The sequence below is a fragment of the Anarrhichthys ocellatus genome, unplaced genomic scaffold (assembly GCF_004355925.1).
Source record: "Anarrhichthys ocellatus isolate YVR2014 unplaced genomic scaffold, GSC_Weel_1.0 scaffold17, whole genome shotgun sequence".
NCBI classification, from domain to species: domain Eukaryota; kingdom Metazoa; phylum Chordata; class Actinopteri; order Perciformes; family Anarhichadidae; genus Anarrhichthys; species Anarrhichthys ocellatus.
Window position 1 is genome coordinate 4,133,876 of NW_022280047.1, and position 21,908 is coordinate 4,155,783.

At 42.3% G+C, this 21,908-nt stretch overlaps 1 protein-coding gene across 3 annotated transcripts in view; it reads left to right on the forward strand.

Annotated features, from left to right (window-relative positions):
- pde4d (phosphodiesterase 4D, cAMP-specific) overlaps positions 1–21,908 on the forward strand; it is a 161,899-nt gene that overhangs the window by 21,775 nt on the left and 118,216 nt on the right. For 2 of the 3 annotated variants that reach the window (XM_031856231.1, XM_031856233.1), the window contains exon 2: positions 13,353–13,591. In XM_031856231.1, the coding sequence (XP_031712091.1) occupies positions 13,353–13,591 (239 nt within the window). The other variant, XM_031856229.1, reaches the window with a different exon arrangement.

Genomic DNA, 21,908 nt, shown 5'->3' on the forward strand with positions numbered 1-21,908 from the left:
CCCCCCCCCCACACCCCATTTCAAAATAAAAGCCCCACAGAGTGAAATATAACTGAAATGCTTGTGATGAAGCCTGTCATTTAATAACCTCTGTTTATGTGTCAAACATTATGATTATGTCTCCTCTCCCCCTCTCTCCCCCATCCAGCCCCACCCTTTCAAAATAAAAGCCCCATGGATTAACTGTATTTAAACATTAAGCTCAAAATTAGGCTTTTTTGTTGAAATAATGAATGCTCTTACTAATACTGCGACAACTACTGCTGCTAATATTTCTAGTATTACTACTACTACTGCTGCTACTACTACTACTACTTCTCCTACAACTTTTGCTGTTGCTACTATTACTACTGCTATTACTGCTACCATCAATATTATTACTACCACTACTGCTATTACTACCACTACCACTACTACTATTACTTATACTACAACTGCTACTACTACTACTGCTATTCATGCTACTACCAGTACTAATACTACTACTGCTATTACTGCTACTTCAAATACTGCCATTACTATTACTACTACTTCTACTACTACTACTGTTATATTAAATACTACGACCACTACTACAGCTATTACTACTACTACTGATACTACTACTTCTACTACTTCTTCTAAATACTAATACTTCTACTGCTAATGATACTTCTACTACAACTTCTACTACTACTATTACAAATATCACTACTGCTACTACTTATTCTAATGCTACTAATACTTCTACTACTAATAATACTTCTACTACAACTACAACTTCTAGTACTAGTACTACAAATATCACTACTGCTGACATTTTTTAAGCCACAGAAACCATTCGAATATCAAAATGTTCAGCTCTTTCAGGAGAGGGGTGAAATTACTTTTCATATTTGTAATCTTTAAATTCTTTGAATTATTAAGCTATTTGCAATTTTTTTTAATGGGACCTCTATGGAGAAAATCTTCAAATCCTGTTAAACTTCTTCAACTTTCAAAGCCTTCTTCTTCCTCATACTTTCAGCTACAGACACCATAGTTAGACATTTCAACTAGAAGGGTTTTCAGCAGGGCAGTTTAATGTTTTCGGGCTTCAACATTTTTCAGACTCTGGGTAGTCTCCCATTTCTTAATTTTCAGCAATTTATTTACAATTCATTTCAGCTTTCAGCATTCCAACGCATTTTCAGCAGGAAATGCATTTTCTAGTTCTGACTGTTTTCTCCTTTCGTTGTTAGAGGGAAGCGTTGGTGAGCGTGATTCGTAACCGAGCCGCAGTAAGAGATTTGGTGAGTCCAGTAAATTCATCTCAGATGTGCCTGCGATTAATGGCTTCGTCAGTTAAGACGGAGTGAAGAGAGCAGGGCAAGGGGGCAGAGGGGAGCGACAAGTGTTGCTCGAGGAATGGGTGGAACTTCAAGAGAGGACAGGTAATTAGAGAGAAGAGTGTGTGGGGGAGGGGGGGAGGTTAAGACAAGAAGTGAATGTGAAAAACAAACTGAGAGCAGCGGAGATGCTCCCTCATCCTCCTGAGGGGCATATTGAGGTAGAGCAGGGACACAAGCTGCGTGATGAATACGTTTTGCAAGGCTCTCGGGGGCTGTCCAATCAGGCGGCGCCTATTGATGAATAGTCATGAGTCACCTTATCAGCATCACCATGGTTACGCAGATGTGACTGTGGCGAATAGAAACGGGCAAAGCGCTGCTCTGTCTACTTCCCGCGTACATCTTGATCGCCAATTAGAGTACAGCAAGGGAGCATCGTGTGTTTGCGCCTCTCCGGCCTCGAGGGTGAGGGGAGCAGGTTTTAAGTGAGGTGAAGGTATGGGGGGGTACAGGGAAGACAACGGTTAGGGATTTAATGCATGGGAAGAGTGCAAAGATGGAGGAGAAGGATTCAGCTTATTTGATGACTCAAAGTCACATTAATCAGCAGTAAAGCCAGTTGACACTCGGCACATGCAGGTGTGGGCTGGCGGGATGAGGAGAGCGGAAGTGGATGACAAGATATTAAATGAAAAAGAGCTGGGAAATTAGATTGAGCAGGATCAGAGGAGGGGAACATTATCAGAGAAGCAGAAAAGTGACTGAAGGATGAGCGGGACGAGAGCCAGCTGCAGGAGATCAAATAAAGAAAATGGACGAGGGATAATGGAATAAAGAGCTTGGACAAGTAATGATTTACATAATGTCCTCAAACAGACATCTTAAAAAAACAACAACAACAAAAAAAAACACTCTCAAGTCAATTCCCCAAAAGATGGGCTTTTAACACTAATTGGTATTCCCTTCAGGATTTGAAGGCGCCATTAAAGACAGGTACCACTTATCAAAAACAATAAAGCCAAGTTTTCTTTTCTGTAATATCTCAGCTCAGGGAGAAAGGGCTTTTTTTTAGCACTCCTCTTATTCCACCCTCCACTCATTTTTTACTCATTTCCTGCATCATACACATAAGAGTGCTTTGTTACAAGGAACCTGATAATAGCCGTCTTCTTATCACTGATTTGACAGGGCCAGTGCAAACATTGTTAACTGTTTTTGAGCCACTGCTTATCTGCCCGGCTTATTTATTCATGAGAGAGCGGAGCAATCTACGGCATATTTGAAACATGTAATTAGATTAGCAGGCAGCTCCATACAATGAGGACATTCTGTACTCGGCCACTCAGGGAAATTGTATGTTTTTCCCCTCAAGTCTGCCAAAAAACTCGATGGGGCCAATTTGTTTTATTTATTTGGTCCACACGCACTTGTCAGGATCTTACTGTAAAGGCATCATCCAAGCAAACAGGGAGAGAGAGACAGGCAGGCCCAATATTTTTCTATTCCGCTACACCTTGTGGACAGAAACATTACCGCCCGCTCACCGTTTCTCATTTCACAGCCCGTTGACCGCGTTTAAAGTGCGATCAATCTTGCATAAGGTGTTTGGCAGCGTGCTCAGCGCCGATGTCGGGCTGATGCATGAGGAGCAGCGTGTGAACTCGGGGAAGGTCCACATGGAGGATTCGTGGAGCGATGAATCTGCCGTCCCGTTCGTGTGTCACAGTTCGCCCGGATTCAATTGATGGACGAAACACGCGTTTATCTTTCTGTCCCACTTTCCCCTTTACAAAACAATCCAGACACTCAACGCTTTATCTCAGCTCAGAGTCGGCTGCAATACATATCTTTGTTTTACAGTGACCCTGACCCTTTGCGCAGATGAGAATATACAGAACATGTGCGGTATCAGCTGCCTATCAAGTGTTATCTAGCATTTCCTTCTGTGTCCACTGCATCCGTTTTTTCGGGCGCCTCCCGGGGAATTTCATCTCATTTCGTTGTGCACCGACCAGTGCATCACAGAGCCATGCCTGAAGTCGAGGAAGACTCCAGGTCTTGTCACTGCCAGACATATCTTCTCCCGCCTCAGGCTCCTTGAGAGAGGGGGGCTCTTTGAAACAAATTGATTCATCTCCCTCACCTCCAATTTGACACTTCAGTGCACCATTGTCCTTCCTTATCATGCGTCCTGCTAGTTTTCTCCGCACTTAATCTTTTGTCAAGTCTCATTTCTGTCACTTTTCCTGCTGGGATTAATAGGAAACAAGAATGTGCCACTCTCTTTATACAAACGACCATATCCTGCTATCATGCTGTGAAATTGGACACTGTTTGCAACCGCATTCAAAGCGGACATATTCTGTCTAAGGCATGTCACATCAAAATCAAAATTTGCATGTTTATTGAAATTGTGCTACTCAAGGAGTGATGCAAATTTGAAGGGAAATGTAAGACAGCGTACTTGCGATAGAAAATGAGAAAAAAACAACACCCATGACTTAATGTTTGCCATGAATTTCTAAGAATAGAAAGCCAATTTGCATATAAGAGTGAGCAGCAGACACTTAGCAGAGGCGTGGAGATTTTTGATATCCCACACAAAGGAAGGTAAATAACATTACTGCCACATGTGGTGCAGCTCTGCACACCTCCTGTATTTCACACAGTAAATGTGCGATGAAACTGAGGTTTTCTGATGATTGATTAAGATCTTTTAGAGAACCATGAAAGGTCTAAACTATTTACTACCGCTCCCAGGGATCATCTAGATCACCTCACTGTTATCCTCTTGCTGCTTTTCCCTCTACTGTAAATCCACAGACATGTTATGTTACTTATAGGCGTGAAAAATAAACCCTTCCCCTATGTTTTATTTATACCGTATATTTTACTGTATGTCTCCAATGCAAAACACACTTCCCATGTATGAACCCCATGAGCCATAATATTCACGTATGTGTAAATACAAGGCAAAAAGTACTGAAACAGTACAATATTCCCAGCACACTACCCCTCTTTTCTTTACCCCCCTGACCCTAATAAATCTGCTGTGAAGCTGTGAGCACTGTGTACTGTAGGAGATGAACTGAGTTAATTTTTACTACCCCACGGTATACTGTGTTTTACAGCTAAGTGAACCGTCTGATCAGGCAGTAAAAACGCACACCGTGGTTGTAAATACCAGTAGCTCTCACCAGAGATAGATAAACCTGAGTTGTTGAGGCAGCCCTTTTACCATCATGTGCCAAGCAAAGTCGTGACTCATGGAGACATTCGGATTGCAGAGTAAAGCGAGCCACAGATATCGAGTTTGCATAAATATATCAGGTTGCATGCAGGATGAGATGTCTTTGGAGCCAATAGGATTCAGGCAGATTGTAGATAAAAAAAACCTCCTTCTCTCTCCGTTGCTAAAAATGTAGTGTCGGCCTCCAGAGAGTCGAGAGCTGCCTATGAGGCGGCAGATAAATGGAAGGACTAAATTGTTTTTTCAACCAGGTGATTTACTGCATCCCATCCAATGGCAATCATTCTTCTTCATCTCCTCTCTCTTCCCCTCTTTCTTCCTACCTCAGCTTTGTCTGTGTTGAGTTCCATCCCGGCCACTTCTCTCGTTGCCGCCAGGCTTTACCCCGAATCCATTTAAGATTCATTCTCTGGTAAAAATCAATCAATAAGTTCAGAGCACAGAGATGAATCATGATGGCACTGACGAAAGAAGGGAAGCGATGATGGTGCATTCACCACTTGATTCTGAAGTGTTTGTGTGATCCTGTGACCTGATCCAAGATCAATACACCTGTTTCTTGGAACATGTCATCAACATGGATCCTGACTTGAAGCGTAAAATGATGTAACATGAAATGCCATCAGAAACTGAAATGGTGATGATATTTTTTTCGAAGAGAAAAAGGCCTCTCTGCTCGCCGTAACGCTCCAACATTCGGACAGTGAAGGATAAACTGCGGAAAGGTAGAGAAAGATGCATCAAGGAAGCGAGCTCTTCACAACCTCGACACATGTACTGCATGCTGATGATTTCACACCGCTGTCTTTCTATGAAGTCATGTCTATATGGGCACAATTGTAATAAAGTAAAAAAAAGCCGTCAGGGCGGAGGTCTTGTCCAGATGCTGTTTTGGCTGTGAACTCGTACCAAAAAACGAAAAGGCCAAGCAACACCCAATCGATGTGCCATCTTAATCTCTCAAAAGGTCAACAGAAATAAAAGGTGATAATGAAAAATTCAGTTTATGAAAAAGGGTTGGCGTCCTGTTTGCTGACAAAATGGTATGATTGATATGAATTAATTGATGAATCATACACAAGGGGAGGGCGTAACTCTGAAGCCTTTAATAGCAGATCGTCATGTGACAGTTTGAACCCCAGTGATGTAGCTTAAAGGTGGAGACGGATGGTTAGCAGAGATGCCGGATGTTTGATGTGCAGCAGGACCATTAGAGAGGTGGAACAGTGAAAATGAGTCCAAGCCATTTGGCTTAATCATAAAGTCAGAGGAGAAGACAAGAAGAGGAATGAGTTAGGATGAAGGGAATGTAGCAAGATGAGCGAAGAGGTGGCCGCCTGTCAGTCCTTACATGAATAAATGAGAGCTGCATGTGGGGAAGAATACCTGAAGCCAATATTGAACCACCTGCATTATCTAAGAAGCCACGCATCAATAGTCTTCATCAAAGGCTACAACTCCCAGAAGAAAAGGTAGTGAATTATTTTTTGGTCAAATAAATTCAAATTCATGTACATTTTTGAACAATTTCCATAATAAAAGCACAAATCAAAGCAGAGTGTGCGTCGTGTTTTTCTCAAGCCTTGTGTCTTCCCTGGCCCTCAAAAAGGCAAAAGACCTATTCTTTTAATGGGCAGAGAGATTTCAGTCGGTATATTGATGTGCTGTCATGATCAGAGTATCCTCAGGCTGTTTCAACAAACTTTTTACCTCTCTGTCCTCACAGTAACTCTTCTCTCACATTTTCTCTCTAAGGGTGCTTTCACATCTAACCCGTTTGGCTCGGTTAAAGCGAACTCAGGTTTCAACGCACGGTTTGTCTGGGCTGGTGTTAAAGGACTCGGTCTGAGTAGCCTATACTTTGTCGGTTCATTAACTCCCTGAAAAAGTGTGTGACAGCAATCCCACAGTAATCCGCCTCATGCACCCCCGATGTCGGCACTATGTGTTTGCGTCAGTCATCTGGGAGCATGCAAAGGTGCTTTTGTACAGTCCTGTCTTTACCATTATTCATAACATGGTCAATTTGCAGTCTAATGATACTACTAATTCTTATAAGCACTTATTAATTTAAAGAACATAAATCTACATGACATCATAAGCGTGAATTTAATTTCCCCTTGTGGGTCCTGATGATCTGCTGACGATTCAGAATAACAATCGCCAAAACTGCCAAATTAACAAGTCTCCTGTCAGTCTGTATAACTTCATGTTTACTCTTGGTTTGACCATGAATCGTACCTGTACTCAAAAGCGCCAGTGTATCATTTTTTCCCTTGTTCTGGACCAAATGAACCAAACTACTGGTGTGACAGCACCCTAAGGGCTCAAGTCAGAACAGTACTCATTTATGTAATGATTTATTTACTCTCTCGGCAACCAAAGCCACATTAAATACCCACTGAAACCACAACTTTCTGAAGTACCTCTTCACCGTGACATAAGGGGAATGTGTCATTGTTTCTCAAGGCTGAGTATAGTACTGAAGGGTCACTTTCTCTACAGCACAAACAATCGTAAATCTCTGAAGAGTTTAGATGTGGGATTTTTTTCTGGCTGCTGAATGGAAGCTGCCTGAATCTGCTAATGCCTGGCATCACATACTGACTGTATTACTACTGTGTATCTACGTTTGGTAGCTAGTTCACAATTGACTCTTTGCTAAACCTTTCCCCAGTTGTCAGATCATAGCAACCATAACTACCTGTACAACCAGCCTGTCGAGGTGTGGGGTTCATGGGGTTCTTGTAAGGAAGATACTTGGTATCTAAATTGTTTGAATGTCATGTTTTTTTTAAGACCTTCTAAAATAGGGCTCTGCGATATAGCCAAAATCTTCTATTCCTATATAGGTCGTTTCGTATCTCGATAACGATATACAGTATACCTCAATATAGCATGTTTTCTGGTAGTTCAATAAATAAATAGTCTATGTGAATTAACCACGTGGTAAAGACTATTTTTGTGTACTCCTGCGTGAATTAAATACTTGAGCAAAACAGTTTGTACAAATTTGTTAATTGCAATGATCTGAGTGGTAATGTAAAGTGTGATGTAAAAACAAAACCGCAATCTTCAAATGATATTTCCTCAAAATATTTCACATCCGATTTTCTGAGAAAGTTGAGTTAGCATGTTCTTGTCATGGTCAATTCAGACAACGCAATCTGGCATTTCTGAAAAGTGAAGCCAATGCAGAAGTGCCTTAAACTTGCATTCTGTGTAATGACCAGCAGCGGGCGACTCCTGCAAAAACAAGTCTTATTGTATAGATGTCTATGAGAAAATGACTCTACTTTCACTTGATTTATCACCTCAGTGAACATTTTAAACATGTGTTTAAGGTCTCAATCGCTAGTTTCAAGTCTTCTTCAATGCACCATAATGTTCTTTTAGTAAATCATGGTCCAATTTATAGTAAAATAGAGGACAAACCAGGGTTGGCTTTAGGGCGTGGTTGCCTTGGGATTGACAGGTTGCTACCACAGCGTTGTCCAGTCTGGGGGTTGTCCATGTTTATGTCTTACAGCTTTAACCCTTTCACAGTGTGATTTCAATTCATGAAAGTTAATTCTAACATGTTGTCTGCCTAAAATGTCTTATTCAGTGTTGTACTTAGCTCCACCCTCTCGTCACTTTGGTTTGCAGAAAACCATGATGGCAATGGCCAAAAAAACCAAGATGGCGACAGTCGAAGATCAATACACCTAGAATAGCAACCGGACAGCGTGTCATTAGCTTACCGCATTGCAGTATTTTGTGAGGTTATGTTAGAAAAACGCCCCGGAATGGAAATTCCACTGCTTTGGAGCTGGTCTTGGGTGCTAGAATATCAGAGGCTTCTTCCTGCTCTTTGTTGGATTTGGGAAAGTTTACACTCCAGCAACTCCAGTTAGAGTTGGACCTCTGGCTGAAAGCCTTTTGTCCCGTAAAAGTGAAACATACAAATACAAACAATAAAGCATAAATCTGTCAATCTATTCAACCTGTCTGTTCCTATGTTTTGAAGCAACACACAGCGCTGATGTTAATATGACTATATGTTAACTATGACTAACACATAGCGACTCTCTCCTGTTGTTAACCTCTGTGTCTTACCAAAAAACAGAAGAACATTTAGAAAATTCACAACATGAGTTTGGCTGATTGCTGATTTTTTTATCAAATCTGACCCGCAGCCTGCCCTCGACCAAATCCATCAATGCATTGGCACATGAAGTACACAGAGAGCACGGAAGAGTCACAGCAGACCAATTAACCTTTCACTGATCCCACTTATCATGAAGGGCCACTTTATGCCTTAGGAGAGACAGCACAAGTGAGTGAAGATGAAGGACGGTGTGTGTACAATCTATCGTGGGAAATCACACACACACACACACACACACACACACACACACACACACACACACAGACAGACACACACACACACAGTTGGATGTCCTCACCTTTGTACTGTCGGCCGTCTCTTGTGTAATACCTCTCACCCGTGCAGGAGGCGGGACTACTGTAACCCTCTTCCGTCTGGTCCTTTCGGTCAGAGACAGCTGGTACAGAACACAGCCAAACGTGTTTATTTGTGTGTCGCAGAATTTATTATGAAATAATTTGTATTCGTTCTTTTTAAATCACATCTCATCTGTCTGGCATGGCTAAAACAGCCTTAGATCCTCTGATTCCAACCTCTCGCTGTATTAATCCAATTCTATTTCATATTATTTGCGTTGTTTTTATTGTTTTATCATATTTTAGATGATAAGTATAGTTATAGGGAAAAACACCACAGGACACAAACTAACTAACTAAAAATGTAAACCTTTATTTGGGACTATTTCTGTAAAGGAGAGTTGATGAAGGGAAAGACTCTTTGCGACTAAGAATATTCTGATCTTCTCCTTTTTACTGACAAATGGTAGGACGTAAAATCAAGTGATATACAAAAGGCAAGCAATAATGAATTTAAGTTTCTACCTCATTCATAGAGTGATTTAAAGTTATTTAATAAGAGTCGTGCATCAATTACAATGCAAATACATCAGTAGCAACCAGAAACTAAAAGAGCAAAGGGCCATTACATAAATTGTTCCGTAGTCTGTGAATACACTGTCAAAAAAAGGTTGTGGTTAATCGTGACATAGCTTCATTGATTCATTAGATCCATCATTCATCTGCTGTACTTTCAGCCTGACGAAAAGTGAGGGTTAATCATGCTGGCTCCCTCGTTCTCCTCTGTAAGCAACCATCCGTAGCAATGAGTCTAATGCTGGTAATTATGTAGGAATGAAAGGCTTGATGGCTTCCTGGATGAAGATTGGCATCTTGATGGATGCAAGGGTGGACAGGCAGGGAGGGGTGGGGGTGGGCGTGAGGTGTTTTTGCCGCACGATGGAGGGTGAGGCTGAACAGTCACGACAAAGGGAGAAAGGGGAGACGAACACACACATGCACACACAAGCCAGGGCTCCCAGAGGTCCTTCTGGTCTAATAGAGATGTATAATGCTGTAAGGGGCAGCGTATGGTGCCAACTGCCAGGATAATTCATTTGTTTGCAATTGGAGGGCGAATAGGTGTTATTATACGGCAGGCTGCCCCAGGATATGCACACAGCATTGAGCACCTCTGTTTGGCACGGCAAAACCATCTACTGTATGGAAATCTGCAACACACAAAATTGTCCGAAATAAGGAAATCAGAGACTTCATTTCAGTCTGCTAATGTCAAGTGATTATTATTAGTAATGCTAAAGTTCACTCCCAACTCATCAAATACCAACGTTTGGTCAGTTCCCCTCTGCGTCTGATACAGATGCACAGAGACACCCTTTAATGTCTGTTCTTGACACACCGTGATTTCAACTAACCCCAATATAAACCCACCCGTCACGTCAGTCACCTGACTCGTTAGTCATGTCAGTCCCGTGAGTCATTTGCCAAGTAAACGTCCACCTCAATCTTTTCCTAACCCTAACTAAGTGGTTTTGTTGCCTAAACCTAATTTCCTGTAAAGACAGAAGTTTATTTTGAAAAGACGCCATGCGTGTAACGAGTGACAATTCTCACGTTAAAGCGGTACCTAGAACATCATTGTATGAAGCTTAGGCCCACTGACCAAGTAACAGCAATTGACGAGTCTGGGTCGAGTTGGTTGAACCAGCCCTTTATGAAAACCAGGGCTTTTAAGTGTACTATCCATACTGGTGATCTGTTTTTATAAACTTTTTATAAAGCCCCAGATCAGTGGCAAATCCTCGTTGGCTTGGCCCTCGCACATCGGCGCTCATGCGTTATGTGTTGCATTTGCGAAACAGACCAAAGTGTTTTTGTTGAACCTATAGATCATTGGATTTTTGCATGAATAAACATAACACAGTACACAGTGACTGCTCTACGTAGGGGAAATGGTAAAGATGCGTGGCTATTATGCATGACTGCGCTTATGTTTTCGTTAGGTCTTAGCTATACTCATTGCAAAAAGCATATAATGTACGAGTATCACCTGTAGAAGAGCTATGTGGAATGCAAATGTTAACGGTTGAGCCATATTTGATGGGGAAGCCTTGTTATTCATGCAGAGCAAATGAAACCTCCTCATGGTTCGCAGCAAGATTAATGGCACAGAATCATCCTCAGTTTATCATGCGGTCTCCCCAGCTGACTACAAACGTGTGTGTGTGTGTATTCAAGTGTGTCCTGAATCAAAGATACTCCTGGAACTACTCAATACGCAAATGTCTGATTACCTCTGTGCTCTCCCCAAGGACAGTGCACCAGAGAACACTAAGTTAAGTTTCTTCTTTCCACCACTGTCCTGCAGAATCTTTGTGTATTGTGTGTTCGGGAGGGGGGGGCATGTGTTTCCTCCACGTTGACTTGCTACTGTAGAATTACATTCTCTCCTCTCAAGCTAGTCTCACATCAGACGTACACAGTCTCAGCTTTCACATAGCTCTTGCCTCCCGCTGAAATTCCAATCATTAGATATTTCTAATCTTCCCTCTTGACCCGATGTGATGTAGTGTTTTCACTTTGCGCTGCCACTATTCCTCAAGTGAGTTTCTTTAAAGGACTCTATTTCAACCTCTGTTAAGTCCTCAACAATAAGAGTTACTCATATTCTTTGCATTTGTTTCTTTCTTGGCAATTTATTCAACACATTATACCCTGACATCATCTTTCCTCCTAAAAGCATTATAATCTTGTTAATAACACAGTTATGTTTTTCCCATGATGCATCTGATTATTCTCTTATTAATGACTAATGTGATGCACACAGAAATTTGAAGTACATAAACCATTCATACAGTCACACGCAAGAGGTAAATTAAGATGTAAATTTATTTTATGCAAATAATGTTCTCAAATCAATAAAATGCAAATGAAGTACAATAAATTGCAAATTCATTTCCAACTTAAAGATGTGAAAGCAAAGAATAATTTGCAGTAGGAAAAAACAGAAAAATTATCAAAAACTATAAGCACTTAAACGAAGACTGGACCGGTCATAGTAGCCAAACTAATATCGATGGTTACAAAATGCACAGGCTAGCCTAAATAGACACACAGTGGGGAAACAAAGAAACAATAAACTGTACAATGCAAATAAAACTTGATACAGATATACAGTATATTCAAATAGACTTGTGTGTGACCTTGGTAATATGATGTTTGCCCATAAGACACAGCAACTTCATCAAGTTAGCAACTTCATTGTTAGACTCTACATTGAAAAACAAGACCAGACTTTCTGCAATAGGGACCGAGACCTTCCGAGCCTCCCAGATTAATAAGGAGGTTTGAGTCCAAATGTAAGATTACAGACATAAAAATACATGAGAAAAATGACTTAACCTCATTTGTAAATTTAAATAAGAAAAAACAGACTGTGTTGTAAAATATAATATGTGTGTTCTCTGTGAGAACGCAATTACTGTAAGTGCATCTTGTGACGATGCTAAAAAGAGAGGGAAACATGTGATGCTGCTTTGTGTCGGCCGGTGGTGCAGCCGTAAATATGTTACAGAAAATATATTTTAAAAGTATATGGTATAATGAAAAAAAAGGCCTACCTACTGTACACAGGTGTTTCCACGTATTTGCTTGATTAGGACGGTCAGGAGGCTGTAGAGGCTCTGCTTGATTGACATCTGTCAGACCCTCCCGTTAGCAGGTGCGAGAGGTTACGCTTTCATCATTCTCATTGGTTGATGAAGTTTGGTAATCTGCCCAGCTGCAACTAGATGTCTAATCAGCCATACTAAGTGAAAATGTGTGTGTGTGCAGAGCACTAAACCGTATGACTAACATGTTAGCTAACAACTGGCTATTTTCAGAGCATTAGGATCAATTTGGAGTCCTACTGGGTGTATGTGAGTCCAGTATTGGGTCTCTTTATTGCTATGTTTTGGTAACAAGTCTTCACAAGTATAATTTTGGACAAAACTTTAGCTGCTAGCTAAATGCTCCACTATGTCCACCAGCTAGTTGCTAACTTTGTCTGTGTGACCTGTCTGACTCTTCTATGGAAATGATGGCATCCAACCCAGCCCTCTGGGTGGATGTATTTCAACGACCTGTGCTATATAGCTTTTAACATGCCCGGCGGGGGCATCCCAGCAGTGCCCCGGCAGTGAGCTGCTAGTCCACACTCCGTACTTGGTCTGCATGGCAACTTGAGCCGGCCACCCTCTGGACAATTTCTGTCTTCTGTGAAGAATCTCTGCATTGTGATTCTGATTTGGTCGATCTTTTCCTCGAATTTAGAATTCACCTAAGCTTCTTTTCTCCTCATCCAGGTGTCCGATGATTCATCCGACTCCCCAGAGCCAGGGCCAGTCAACTGCATGGAGCCCTTCATGGTGCGGAGGCTGTCTTGGCGGACAATCCAGTTGCCCCCTTTGGCCTTTAGACAAGCAGAGCAGTACTACCTTGACCGCAAGCCAGAACCGGACACAGTCACAGTTCCACCACGGCCCACAACACTGCCACTACGCACCCCGCCACTCATCGCCATCACCTCCGCTGACACCACCAGGTAGGACAAGTACAGAATATCTTTCTGTGGAATGGGTAATTAGAGTAGGGGGTTGTTAGAGTGGAGTGGCTTAATCAATACAGCAGCTGTCTGAAGTGAGTGAAGACACAGCTGTCTCTCTCTCTAAGTGCCTGACTCTGTGCTTACAGGTTGAAATGCAATTACACGTTTACTGGTGGCTGTGTAATCTTTTCTCATCAGCTACAAACTGTGTAGCTTGCATGCTTGCAATCCAAAGCATCCTACACATGTTGAGATTTGGGGCTTTTTCTCTCAGAACGGTATAAAAATCTATTCAAAGAGACTTCTTTCAATCCATCACAGTACACATTTCATCACTGCCATTCTTTGTCAACGTTATGTTATGACTGTATAGTAATAGACTATTGGGTATGTATCCAAGATTGGATCGTCAGCTGCACTGTGACAACCACTTTAGACTGGTCTGTAGCATTAAGCCAGTCTTAATTTTGCTCTTAGATTAGTTAACCTCCCAACCCTCAGGCTAACTCTAAATGAAGAGCCATGTTGCCCTTGTAACAATCGGTGACACCTGGTTTTCTAGCAATGTTGTGAAATGAGCAGTGAGAAGGGAAAACTGTTTTAGAGACCGAAGCCGTTAGAAGTAGTGGCGGAGATTAGTAACAGTTTATTTTGCCCAAAGACACTATCGTGAGCCTGACTGACGAGTTAGCAGAGTTTCTCTGCCCTGCGAAATGAAAAAGCCACAGCAACTCCGCTCTGCTACAAGTCTGCACTGTACTGAGATGTTATGCAACTGGACATCTTTTTGTATTACACTCTTTTCAGTTTCTCACTCATCCACATCCTCATTCTCATTTTTTTGTTGAAAAAAAAAAAGCCTCTGCTAATTGAGTGTCATACCGTATTGAAATTACCAGAAACAAATGGCTGCCTGAAAGGTAGGACATCAATTACGGTATGATTTGAAAAATGGTTGGCAGTAATGCAAAGTATGCTTGACGTGTAGGGGACTAATAACATGCAAACCACTTAAATAATGCCTGACTGGCTACAAGTGTGACTCATCAAATAACTAGGCCAAATAGGTTTATGTTCGTCACCACTGGCACTTACTGATTTCAAAACAGGGAATGTTATTTCACTATTTGAACATGACGAACACGATGAAAGCAACTCAGACGATTTTCGTTTAAAAAAAAAAAAAAGAATTCAACATATTTTCTGATTAAGCACAGTGAATTTGATTAATCTACTGTGTTATACAGCAACACAATATCCTTATACATCTCATGTATTTATATATTTCAAACTAATTATCCAAGCTTTTGTCTGACATTTTGTGATGCATATCGTACAGGCTGTAGACCTTAGAAGTCTCCGTTTTAGAGGTTATGGCGACTACTTAGTTTTACGACAAAGAGGAAACAAACGAATGTGTGAGAAATGCCCAGCATCACTTTGAGTGTGCACTCTCTCTGTCATGCTTGGAAAATGTGACCGTTCAACAAGTGAGAAAAGAATCACACCCCATCCCGAGAATGACATGAGGTTTGGCAGAGACGGACACCGAGGCTCCGACCAGCTCGATTCTCTAAGGGGAGACGGAAACCAATAGAGCAAACAGCATTCTGTATCAAAGACAGAGGCCCAATGGGGAATTCGTAATTTAACGTAGCGATCGGTCCAGAAATGTACCCTGACAGGTGGAAATACAATCAGGGATCAATCCCCATTGTCCTGAGTTAGTATTGTACATGGAAACAGATGGCAGTTCTCTTGTCAATCAAAGGGAAAGTGATGCTCCTCTGACTCGTCTTTGATTGCGATGACATGCTTCGATAGACTCTGTTTCTCCCTCATCAGCATCATGCTATCTCCATAACGCAGTTCAGTGGCGCGTCATGTGCCAGAAGAGAAAGAAAATGCATCCGCTTTCCCCTACATGTTTCTGTCTTGACCTTCTCTCTCTCTCTCTCTCTCTCTTTCTCTCTCTCTGTGTGCCAAGAATGATGGGTCCTGCAGAGTTTCACAGAGGGAAAAGCAATAGAAAAAAACGAGCAGTGAGGTACAGCTTAGTAATAAGGCCGTAGCTTGTTAAAAGAGCTTTAATTAGACAATATGCTGTTGTGGATGAGACTTTAAACAAGAAGAAAGTGTTATTGACTTGTGGACTTCTTTCAGAGGGAAAAAAGAGAAGCTGATGTCACTTAGCTCTAAATTACATTTTCAGCCAGGCGGAGAGATTTTCATTGCGACCCTGTTGCACAACAGTGCTGAAAGAGTTTCCAGTCCTCTCTTCAAAATGAGTGCAATAATATCAAAAAAACATGTCGATTCCAAGAAATACGGTATGTTTTTGTCTTTAATTGAACATTTCTGTCTGTAGTTGGGTGTATCACACATTGCTGACAGAAACTGCAACCCATAGTAAAAGACACGTAGTGAAGACAAGTCATTGTGATAATGCCGGAAAAGTGTCAGGCATTAGGTGTAGAGCAGAGGCAGCTCATCCTCTCTGAATAAGTGTCAGCAAACCTTTTATGTGACCTTCAGAAAAGAGCAAACTATTCCCAAGTGTGTACAGCTGACCACTCTTTAACAATCGGGTTACATCGCCTGGATAGGGATTGGGCAATTTGAAAGTGGACTGTGTAATGATTTGAAGGAAGACAAAGGCAGGACAGGCCTGACTCTTTCTCCTCCAATTCAGAGGGTCGTATCGACTGTTTTCAATCATGTCAATGCCTTTTCTTGTTTTATCTCGTAGAACTTCAACGTTTTTGTCATCCCGCCCTTTAAAGCCTACCTATTAAACCATCAGTCATGTCCCATCATGTTACCACCATATCAAGCAAAATGGACTGCTTTGATAACACAACAGACTAAGTATGAGCAGTTTAAGGAAACAATGGACTGTAGGGAGAAAAATGGGCGATGGGGAGAATTTTAACAAAGGCCATACATCTTGACTTTGCTTCAAGCCTGATTCATCTATAATTCAGCACAGCGGTGAAGAGGAAATATACAGTTGTATGTGGCCTAATGAGACCGTCTGCAGTATTAATGCACGGACCAAGAATGCGTTTCCATTATACGCTCTCATGATGGGAATATAAAACAGTGTCTGTCCATTAAACGGTTCCAATGCTATTGTATTTGCCACTCCTCAACATTTAGTATGACGGCTTCTGTTTAATTTATAGGAAGGGTAGAGCTTTGACATAATCTATAGCCCTCAGTGCCTCAACGTACATCACCTTGTATTGATTGTGCTGTAAGATGCAAGTCCCAAGACTACAAACTGAACATTAAACCACATTAAGTTTGTTCTGTTTACATGCACATCGATGTTGTTTTAATTACAATCAAAGAGTGCAACTTTATAATTGCACGGCAGACAAGATTTACAGATGGGCACAACTCATTACCAATACATCGACAAATTAACAGATTGAATCACTACCAACAGGTGTCCATTATATCAGTAATATGTGAAAAAGATATAAATATGCTGACAAAGGCTGTACCAGCATGAATAATAGTATTGGGTGTTGGCTTAATACCGGATCAAAACAAGCTATCAGTGAATTCCCAAACACTTAAATGTGATCCCAAGAGTCATACGCTTTAAGTCAGAGATCGTTTATTTTTCTGTCTTCTTTCTTTTGATTTTAGAAACTCGCATACATGCAGGTTACAGATACAGATGCACAGATCCTACTTTTAATCTTCTGAGAGTAATTCAGACACATAAATGCAGATACCGGTACAAGTGCTTCTTTTTTAATTAAAAACCTGTACAGCTGATTGTGTGGAGCTGATTGGGTCATTCTTCTATGTGTAAGGGAACACGAGGCGGCAACTAGACCTTTTACATCTCAACTAAGAAGAGGCATTTATACACCAACATCTTCTTTAGGTTTGTTCAAATTTTAATTATATTCTGGAAGGCTTATAAAGATTGTGAATAGGAAACTACTTACTGTGAGGTGAATTGGTCAGGTTTGGCTGCTCCGTTAAATAAGTACCAATCAGGTGGTGTCACTTATTTTTCGACCGCACTAACAGTTATCTCAGTCATTATCCCATTATCCCGAAGTAACATTCTAATTCAACAAGTATTAAAGAAAACAAACATGAAAATGAAATAAGCAAATTGTCATGCATGGTCCTCGGTAGAAAGCGAAGCCACTTCACCTGGATGTTACAATTGAAGTCTGCAGGTGAGGACAGAAAACGCGTCTGTTTGCACCAATGACGGCAATAATGCACAGAACCGCGAGCTGGTACTATCCATGCGATTAGCCGCGAGCATCGTTAAACCTGATCTGACTCTTCTTCTGGAATACAGCTATTTTTTATGTGTGATCATATGACGTTCACTGACCTATCGACATGCTCCATGTAGCAACACATTTTGCCAGGAAGGGGGGAAACTTTTATCTATTGTGTACTGCCTTACAATAAAGTAAAATAAATTGAATATAACATACTGTATATCAAAACATATTAATGATAGAGTACATTCATCACGCTGACTGAAAGCACCTTATGACTTGAAGCACTCATGTTGAGTGCTGACAGATCTACAGATCTAAATATTACTGTGTTTGATGTTTACAGAGTCATTAAATCCAGTGGCACACACATACAGTATATGCTTATGCAAGGTGTGCAGACATTAAAAGCTGCCCATCTGGTACATTGTTTGGTGAAGGTGACTCCTACTGCACGACGGGATACGATCTCCCCCGAGACCTTGTTTGGGGTCAGAGGAATGGAAAATAGATTAAATGAATATACAAATTAGGTTTGAGGTCAGTCCTCAGTGTGTGCAGTACTATTCAGTCGTGCTGCTCTATCAGCACAGGGAGTATGGTTCACTTCACAGTATTAGGTAAAGGTGGGCCAGCACAAAGTCCTCACATGAGCTGCTGATGTGGGCACGTAAGGCTTTGCTCTGCGTTTCATTTAACCGGACACTTCTGTTGTAAGTCACCCCATGTCTGAGGGGGATTGCATTTCTGCTGCTAAAGCTGGAGAGACTGCAATCCCCACGCACACTCCGAGCTGCCAGGGTAATGGGCTTTGAGCTGCAACGGAAGTGTAGGGAGAGAAAACAGTCTTCCCTGAAAGTCCCCTTTTGGTGGAAATGATGACAAACGGAGGAGAGCTTTTAACAGGGCGGCTGGATGCTTGCGCTCCTCTGCGCCCCGTAGATATCACAGACGCACACCGACATCCTGTAAAGGCCCTGGGTTTAATTACTGTCAAGGTGAGCTTATTTTACCTGCAGTGTTAAACGCCTGCTGTTACGAATATGCTCCTTATTTGGTCACTTCTATTGAGTGCATGTCCTCTTCTTCAACTCTACACAAACCAATATTTTTTTGAGATAAACCTATTTGGACTGTTGGATAATGAAACTGGTTCAGCGTTATATGATGTTGACCACCTGGCTCTCTGTCCACTCCCTGCTCCTCACTCGTGGAGGATTAAAGGGGAGGTGCTCCGGGTGGGTCGCTGATGTTTTATGGATCACCCTGCTCCCTATATCCTATCGCCGCTTCTTCTTTGCAGGGGACTTGAGAAGGGAAGAACAGGACTATGTCGAGTTGGTTTTACGCACACCGTGCGTTAAGTTAACTGCAGCCGAGGTGGTGATATGGTGGGGGAAAGGGGGGTTCTCAGAAGTTTGAGTGGTAACGTGGAATGACCATCCGCACGCGAGGACTGTCCTCGCTCCGCCGCCGCAGCAGCACGAGCACCTTGCTGAAATGGGCGTGTACGGAGAGAGCGGGGAGCACTTGGAAACCAGATTTAATTGAGTCGAGTCCCTCCTCGGAGCTTCATTGTGGGACACTTGGCCGTTCCAAACCGCAGTTGTAGGTCCACCTCGTGATGCGTCACTGGGTTCATGTTTGGCTCTGTCCACAGTGTATCTGCGGGGCAGTGAGGATGAAGTTGATGGAGTTGAACTCATTACGTGAGCTTCAAAAAACAAACTGGACGTGACGCACCCAGAGTGGCTTTAAAGTTGTCTCGATTACTTCCAGGGTAAGGCCTATAATTTAGCATTTGGAGCTATTTTATTATTTTTTTTTTTTTCAATTTCTAAAAACTCGCAGGGCTGTGAGGTTCCCTCTCATCACTTAACCCCCCCTCATTCCATTTGAATGCTTCTAAAGTGCTTATTTCTTGTGCAAACTATTTTGAAACCAACGTGGCGAGGAGGATGGACCCTGCCCCCGGGACAGTGGGCACGGCGTCTCTGGCTGCCGCCGGCGGAACCGGCGTGAGTGCGAAGGCGCCCAAACATCTGTGGAGGCAGAACCAGCCGGCGCTCTCTCCGCTCCACCACGCGCTGGTAGTGAGCAAGAACGACCGCGTGAGACAAAGAGGCTTTTCGGACACCGAGAGATACCTCAAACCTAGGAACATGGATCGGACGTACGCTGTGGACACGGGGCACCGACCCGGGCTGAAGAAATCCAGGATGTCGTGGCCGTCGTCGTTTCAAGGTCTTCGACGGTAAGGGCAAGAAAAGGGGGAGAAACTGCTTTTCTTCATCTTGTGTCGCTTTCTAATTTCCTCGGTGAACATGGGCGTTGTGTGCATGACCGACGCGCGAGAGCGGAGAAGTCTTTCGGCTCGGTTTTAGTCCTAACTTTGAGGAGGTTATACGATTCTGGACTTATCCTGGGCTTGACCTCTGTTCATCATCACTTTTAGCGTCGCACCGTCGAAAGCATTTACTATGTACACTACTGTAACGGTAACGACACGATGGGTAAAGTAGATAGGTCGGCCGATAGCGAAAATAATGAAATAGTCGCAATATTATCATCATAAGATTATTGCAGTTTATACCTTTTTTTTACATTTGAGTTATGGCATAACGTGTGTTTATATATATAATTTTTTTTATAATAACGGAGCTTACACGCGCGTACAGTTGACTGTTAAATGTAGGTCAGAAAGATGCGTCAGCCTGCAAATGATTCCTAATTTCTAGAAAATAAATAGGAAAAGTTAAGGAATGTGTAAGCACAGTTATCACAGGCTTATTGTGCTATTGAATAGACTAAATGTGGCACACTAGGCAGGCAGAGATGTGAGGTTACTTCGTGAAGAGTGACAACAGAGACTGGAAAGAAAAGGTAGGCGTTGACCAACAGCAGGTCACAGAGGATATGCACATAAGAGTAACCCCGAGCACAACACATGCCCCCCCCCCCTTTAAAAGTAGTGTTTTGTGATCTTCAGGGATTAATACTGTTTAGCTTCAGAATGACCGGGTAGTCTACTTTCCATGTTTGAAAATACCCTCTGGTCTCTATGAGGGAAAGAGATGCAGTAGGAAAGCTTTAGGCTACATCACCACCAATATAAAATAACACTCACAACAATCTGACTCGCTACACACAACAGTGTGGATAATCTTGGTGCATGCACATGGCAAGTGCAGGGTCTCCAGACACAGCTTGCACAGAAGTATTTAACCAGAGCAGATGCTGTAAAATGACAGCAGTTTGGGTGAAGCCTGTCTGCAGACAGACAGACAGACAGACAGACAGCTCTGCACTCTGACAGCCTGGGTGTGTGGGGAAATGTTTCTGCTCTAATTACTCACTTGTTCCGGGAAGGAAGGATGGGGAAGAAAAAAAAAAAGATCAACTGAAATGAAATCTGAGAAGGTCACGTCAGCTGTGTGACTGAAGTGAGTGTTGCGGATGTAAGTTTCTGTCAAGTAGCTCGCCTTTTTCTTTCTTTCTTCCTCTTATAGAACAAATGGATAGTAATTGTGTAGTTATGAGTGATACTTGCCTTCAGGTCCAGTCAACTATAGAAAGCACACTGGCTTGTCTGGCCGACGGACAGAATGGTCCATGTCACAGTGGCAGAGCAGTCACACGGAGGAGGAGGAGGAGGAGGAGGAGGGAGGGAGGGAGTGATGAGAGCACAGATGGAAGCGACATTGCAAAGTGATGTGCTGGCCTAAAGCACCCGTGTGATGTGAAAATGTTCCATTGAACTTGTACGTCCCAACAAAGGGCAATTTAACAGGACATTCATGTAATTCAACTACATTGAAGATCATTCAAGCACTTTTCAGATTTGCTCCAGGAGGGTAATTACACGTAGATTAACCCAAACAAATCAAATTTTGCACAGGAGGCTAATTACCTAAGAGGCGCATTGTACTCCAGCACATATTCAGGAACACTAACAGCCAGCCAAATCAAATCTGGCCCCTTGTACACAGCAGCCCAGCACGCCAGTATTTTCAGTTGGCCAACAGGGTAATTTGATTGGTCGTGGTTTTAATGTG